A 7,458-nucleotide genomic window follows, 5' to 3' on the forward strand; every position below is an offset into this window, starting at 1 on the left:
GATCGATTCAACTGATGATTGACACATCTTTTTCGGCCAATTGCAGGCTTTGTTTTGCCCCTTTAGCCTATGCCAGCCTGTAAATGATAAAAAGGATCCGCCCTCTTTACCTCCGAATAACTTTAGCCAATAGTGATTGATTCAACTGATGATTGACACATCTTTTTCGGCCAATTGCAGGCTTTGTGTGCACTGTATTATAAGGCGCATGGTCAGCTTTTGAAAAAAGTTAAGACTTTTAGGTGCGCCTTATAGTGCGGAAAATACGGTACTTCTTTAAATTTGTACCAGAATTCTAACCCTTAGCCCAGATCCAACCAACGCAACCATGGTTAAAATGAAACCCTAAACCTAGCTCCGGCACTAACCCACTAACCAAGCTGACTCCCTGATTTTAGTATTTGAATCTATAGTTGTACATTTGGTTTGGATACGTGTACTCCTGTATATGGTAGGTAAAATATCTCCTGAGGGGAAATTCAACGTCCTAGTATTCTGTTCTTGCAAATACCCCCTTTGTGCTGACCAAGTTTTATTTTTAAAATAAGTTTATTTCTGCGTGAAACTTTTTTAACAGCATATTCTTTTCCCAACAATTCTGCTAGTCTAATTGTTGCATTAGTGCAAGTGGTACATCACTTTACAGTGTTCACACCAGAAACTACTAAAAATGTAATGGCTAGAAGCATGGGTGGAACCAGCCCGTTTCAAACCAAGCAAAAAAACAAATTGCATTTTAAAAACTCTGTTTCCCTAATTTAAGACAGGATATGCTTTAATATTGTAAAAAAAATGCCAGATGCCGTTTTTTTTAAGTAAAACAAAACAAAAAAAGTGAACTACGCAGGTTCAGTCCATTTGATTCCTAGCAACGCTCTTGCCTCCTTCCCATTCCTATTTTGCTCGGCTACTGTCACTTGGGGCATAGCAGCGGAGTTCGCGGAGGCTCTAGTGTATTATAAGGTGTAGAATACAACCATTATTGTCTACTAAGTTCTATGCTTATTCTTCAATATTGTACGCGTACTCTATTAAAAATACATGTGTAAAAACTGGACGTAGCATAGTATTAGTGTTTCTGCTAACCACAAAGTGTAATGTGATGTTCACAAATGGAAAGTGACACTCCAAACCGCGTTGAATGATCCTAAATCAATTTAAGTGAAATGGAAACAAATTTAACCAGGCAGACAATCTGTGCTCAGCACCCCCAAAGCACTTACAAAAACAAGCATATTCAAGATTGGCTCTGTTGTTTAATTGCACACGGAATTTACAAGAACCCTCAACAAAAATTTCAAAATAAATCCCCAAACGAATAACCTTTTTAGGATAAACGCACCAAAATGAAAACACTGAGGTCACGTGGTTAGAACATGATCATAAAGTTCCTATTTTGGTGGGTGATGTCATCAGAATGGCGAGTGAGCAGGAAGCCGAGGAAAGCCGAAGTTGGCCGAGGATTCCTTCAGGTCAGTAGAAGAAATACACTGTAGAAAATAGAGAAAATAAACTGTATTTGTCTTTTTAGAAACGTGTTTAAGCTAAATATTATCAATTTACTAAAATAAATCATTGAAAAACGATACAAATATTCATTTCGAAAATGCCTCCATGATTTGGAAGGTTTGAACGTCGGAATAGGGAACTCTGCTGGCCAATTGTCATACGACGCATAAACAAGACATTGTTTTGACTTGAAGTGTCTCGATATTTTTCACATTGTTAAATTATTTTCTTTTTTTTTCAGGAACGTTATCCCGTTTAAAAGTTTTCGTTTTACATTCTTAGAAGCCGATATTTATATTTTTACACTGTAAACCTTGTGATTTTTTTATTGCATTTTTTCATAGTTTTCACATAGTTTTATATTTTTTGCATTACTGCGTTTGTATTGATTTGTATAATACTCACACTTTTAAATTGGATTATTTTTCTGGTACAGTAGCAACATGCTTCTACAACGTTACTCTATACAATGAAACTAATGTTCAGTTTCTTCAAATGAATTAGTGATTTCTTAATTTCTTAAGTTTGACGTTTTTGTTTCTCCAAAAAAAGGAAGTATATGATGAAGTGAATAATAACACAGAGAAAATGTAATAATCTCTTGAATATTTCCATGTCCATCAATAGTACCTATTCATCGATTATGCTTTCTGTTAACTTAATCCTCTCAAGACAACAGTTCAATTATCTCATAACAAATGCATGATTTAAAAAACGTTGAGGTAAAAAGAGCTAATTTTAAAAAAATTCAAGTGAGAAGACTTACAGAAGATGACACCAAACAAGATGACACCCACAACCGCCATGATAATCATCATCTGCAAGAAAATAGGATACAAGTGTTTAAAATTCCATTTTCTATCTATCCTGTAAATATGACCAAATATACCCACTCGAAAGGGTAAGGGTTAGCAAAAATTCTAACGCTGGCCAAAAACTGAACACTAGCCTTAACCTGACCTTAACTCTACCCCTCCCTTGAACCGTAAACTAAGCCCTATCCCAAGACCTGAACGCAGCCCTTGCCCTAAGCCTTAACCATAATTCTAACACTAACCCTAGCCATAACACTATCTTAAACCCAAATCAAGCCCTAGTCATAACCCTAGACCAAGCCAAAACTCTAACCCTGACCTTAACTCTAACCCTATCCTAAACCAGGGCTTGCGAACCTTTTTGACCCAAAAGCCATAATAGTAAGATTTTTTTTAATGTATTTATTTATTTTTGAGAGAGGGGGAGAGAGTCACACCATATATTTTAAGACAAATTTCAGCAAAAACGCCAAACCTACTCTCCAGACAAAATCTAATTTTCAGCAAATGTTATTTCACTGTATGACATTAGATGATCTGATAAAATTTATGAAATGAGGATAATGACAGATCCTGTGTACCATATCAAAAAATATACCAATTTAAACTTGTCTCCCACTCACAATTACTAAAGATGTTGAGGCTCATTTGGACTTTCATTTTTTTCATACATAATGATTTCAAAACAAGGTGCATGCAGAGTTGTTTTGGAAAAATATCCCAAAATATTGCAAACGAGAATACTTACGTATTTACCTTCTGTGCAGATGGCGCTGGGGGAAACAGAAGTGCTCTATGTGCATAACTACGCTCGCCGCCACTACTCACCCAATCAAATTGCTCTATGTGCTCGCCTGGTATTTCTGGTGTTTAGAGTTTTTTTTTTTCATTAAGTGTCTCAACAGTGAACCTAAATTGTCTAGTGAGATTACATATAAAGGATTCCTTAGCACCGTACACTCAAAACGTTTTTTGTGTGACACCTGGACTGTAAACTGAAGTGGGGAGTATGCTCTTTATATACTGGACTGAACCACTCATTCTAATAACCTATGGCTCACGAGGCATAGGTTCACAACCCTTGCCCTAAACCTAGCCCTACTCCTAGCCATAACACTAGCCCAGACCCAAACACTAACCCTCGGCCTAACCTTAAACCTGACTCACAACCTAACCCCAAATTTAGCCCTAGGTATAGTCATAGCCATAATCCTAGCCCAAACCCTAACCATAAAACAAAACTCTAGACCTAAACCTGACCCTTAATCTAGCCCTATCCTAAACCCTGACACAAACAAACAGTTGCTCAGATTCCACAGAATCTGCTCGCAACGTACAGACTTTGAAAAGGCCACCCAAACCCTTTTCAAGGCACTGAGACCAAGAGGATACTCAAGATCCTTCCTCAGGCAAGTCCGTAAAACATTTTTAACCACAGGGCTACGAGACACGCAGAAAATCATTCCGCTAATTACCACGTACTCAGAATTTAGCCAAATTGCTAATAGAAAAATTAGACAAAATATCAATCAGACACTACAGAACACAGGCATAATTCAAGATTACAAAATCATCTCAGCCTTTAAAAGGAACAAAAACCTCAAAGATTACTTAGTAAAAAGCAAACTACCTGAAATTAACACAATACAAACACAGGCGCCCACATTTTACAAACAAGCCACCACAGTTAGGAACACCATTACAAAAACAAACTACCTGATTAAACAAAGAATCACTCCTACCACAGAAAACTGTATTTATGTCATAAAATGTAAACACTGTGACATTAAATATATAGGAGAGACAGGAAATTCTATCAGATGTAGACTAGCACAACACATTTACAACATTAAGAACCTTAGACAAATTAATACACATCTTGTTGCACACTTCATTCATCATGGGATACAAGCTTTAGAAATATCGGGCCTTCAAACAAATAGCAATTGGACACAAAAAGAAAGACGCTTAGCAGAAAAAGACTGGATAAAAAAACTAAACACTCTCTTTCCTAATGGACTAAACGAACGCAGGTAAGACACACAAAAAAACGCTATATTTTCCTGTATGGCGAGTGCTAAAAAATTGGTTTCCCAAGGACCCCCAGAAAATAAATTTTTTTTTGGGGGACTTTGAGAAAGTAATATTGTTTCAAAAACCTATCCTAAACCCTGACACAAACGCTAAACCTAGCCCCAGTCCTATCCATAAAACGCGCCCAAACCCTAGACCTAACCCAGACCATAAACCCAGACTCTAGACCTAACCCTGACCCTTAACCTATGCCTATCCTAAACCCTTACACAAACCCTAAACCTAGCCCCAGTCCTATCCATAACCCTAGCCCAAACCCTGAACTCAACCCTGAACTTGATTGTTTTTCCCCTCCCCAAAAAATGAAAAATGTTTTTTTTTTTCATTAAATCTGATCTAATATACGCATACAATACCTGATTTGGTAATACAAACAAATGAAAAAAAATGCATAGAACAAGCAAAGCAAGGATTGACTCTACAAAAACAAAATGCATCAATTTAACACCGCTAGATGACGCCAAATCTTTAGTTATTTCTGTGGCTCTCGTCACGACTTTCCAGAATCACTCTCATTTATTGATTACTGTACAGTAATTTTAAATAACCCTACCCTAATACCACACAATGATTGTACCGATTAGAAAAAAATCAAATTGAAATTTAAAAAAGATGATTCTTTTTAGAAATTGATTTAATGAACGTAAAGCTCATATCTCCGAGATAGCTCACGCAATTAGTTACGTTACATCCAGAGGGGATGATGGACAGTAGGAGGGGCTCTCTAGATTAAAAGGGAGAGAGAGAGAGGAAAATATTTGTGCTTCCGTGTGCAGTTGTCACAGCTGTCCGCTTAATCCTTACGTTAAATCCGAAGGAGATTTCGAATTTTATGCTCGTTGTCACTCAAACTGTGGTGTGAATTCCCTCCAGCTGTCCTGATTGGACACTGCGTAGGATGAATAAAGGGGTGGAACCTCCTGCACAAGGATGGCAGAAGCTCTTACGATAATCATAGCCCGATCCCTAGTTTAAAACCTAATAATAACGCTTGTTTTAACCCTAACCTCCTCCGCCCATCCATTTTATGCAACGCTTATCCTCAGAAGTCTGACGTTAACCCTACCCTTGCCCATACCCTGACCTAGCCCTACTTCTAGCCCCACCAATGCGTAAACCATCACAAGTACCCTAACCCTGACCCTAACCATAGCCCTAATTTTACGCTCGCCCAAACTTTAACCCTTAAAATTACCTACCCCTACCAAATCTTAACCATACTCCTAAACCTGACCCTAGCCCTAGCCCCATCCATGCCCAAACCATCACAAGTACCCTAACCCTGACGCTAACCTTAGCCCTAATTCTAAGCTTGCCCATACCATAATCCGTACAATCACCAAGCCCTACCCAACCTTAACTGTATCCCTAGATCTAACCTTAACCGTAACCATACTCCTAGGCTTGACCCTTCCCTTAGCCCTACTCCTAACCATAGCCCCACCCTCGCCTAAACCTTTTCAATTACCTTAACCTTATCCCTAGCCTTTACCCTCACCCTAACCCTTACAATCACACTAACCCTAGTCGTACCAAACTTTAACTAAAGACCTAGTCTAACCTAACTCTAACCCAGCAACTAACGCTAACCCTGACACTGCCTTAACCCATCCCTAACCTAGCCTTTGCCCCTTTTTCTAGGTGGCCCGTTATCTAGTGGCCTAAAATATCTTGGTGAGGTTTAGCTAGCTCTCTTATCAATCAACTTTGGATAACTTTGTTGTTTTGGAGTGCCTGTTGTTAGCAGTGAGTGCACAAAGTGATGTACGGTGGAAAGATAACTAAAGAGCATGGTCTAGAGTTGTTGACAACAAATACACATGTTCTTATAGGGTGAAAGAGTATAAAGAATTGACTATTTTGTTCGAGCTTGCCAACTAATATGTAGACTGGATCTCTGGTGTGCTTTAAAGTGCCACGTTGTTGCTAAAGGAATTGAAAAAAAGCATGTCGGACCTTGCAGTTTTTCCACCAGTACTTATTTTTCAGTTTGGCGGCGCTGCTCTCGAACTGTGATGCTCCGGCCTGTAGGGCATCAGCGCGGTCGTCCAACTCCGACAACTTCTGGTCTCGCTCCAGGACTTTGTCCACGTTAACCCTCATAATATCCACCACCTGGGAAAAAATGATAAAAGTATGTCAATAGGCTAACAATCTATTTTGCGAATGCAAAACTTGAAAAAAATAATAATACAAATCGAAAGCTTATATGGCTAACGTGCCAACACAAACGTAAAAAATGGATAATAAAAATCATAAGCTAATACGGTAACATGCTGACACTAATCATGAAAAAAATAAATCGTATGCCAAATGGCTAACACGATAAAGCAAAGCGTTAAAAAAGGATTACAAATAATAAAAATCATATGCAAATATGCTAACAGAAAATGTTTTATTTTCTGACCTCGTCCACCTGCGCCTGCGTCTGCTGTAGCCGCCTGTTACTTGTCAGGTTGGGGGCTGCGGTTGGGGGGCCCCCTTCGGAACCTGGCCCTCCAGGGGTTCCTGAAGCGTCTGGTGTAGACCTGTAAGGGGCGTGGCACCTGATAGGTCATTTGGAAAGCTGGGTCCTCATGCCTGTCCAATATTTTTTTGAATAACAGTTGATGCCTAATGGCTCACACTAACTTTCAAATTCCCACAAAATTACACTATACATTTGAAAACACACACAAAATACCTAATAACATCACACAACAAATCAAGAACTAGGACTTTAAACAAGAAAAACAAAAAAATATTAAAACAAAAAAAACGTGAAAATCGAGAGCAGTCGAACTGATGATGCTGTCACGCTCAACAGACACAAAAAGTCAACTTTAACAATTAGTATTTTTTCATCTTAAATATTTAAACATTAAAAACAACAGAAGTAGAAATTCAGACGATGCGATACTCACATCTCGGATGCGCAAATGATGCGATAATCCTGACCAGGACATCCCAGGTTGGGGGATGGAGATGGGCGGGGTCGGTGGGGCGTTTTTGTGGGCAAAGCCGACAAAAACGCCAGCTGGAAGAAGGAACTATTGCGCAT

General features: G+C 38.8%; 1 protein-coding gene across 1 annotated transcript; it reads right to left on the reverse strand.

Moving 5' to 3' along the window:
- Positions 1–1,236: 1,236 nt before the first annotated feature.
- On the reverse strand, positions 1,237–7,458 carry LOC148370892 (vesicle-associated membrane protein 1-like). Its single transcript, XM_088326488.1, has 5 exons — positions 7,322–7,458; positions 6,826–6,946; positions 6,375–6,533; positions 2,276–2,327; positions 1,237–1,490 (listed from the first exon to the last, which is right to left on the reverse strand). The coding sequence occupies exons 1-5, from the start codon at positions 7,456–7,458 to the stop codon at positions 1,474–1,476; spliced, it is 486 nt and encodes a 161-aa protein (XP_088182614.1). The 3' UTR covers positions 1,237–1,473.

Source organism: Urocampus carinirostris, chromosome 2 (genome assembly GCF_059441175.1).
Source record: "Urocampus carinirostris isolate Australia breed hairy pipefish chromosome 2, RoL_Ucar_1.0, whole genome shotgun sequence".
NCBI lineage: Eukaryota > Metazoa > Chordata > Actinopteri > Syngnathiformes > Syngnathidae > Urocampus > Urocampus carinirostris.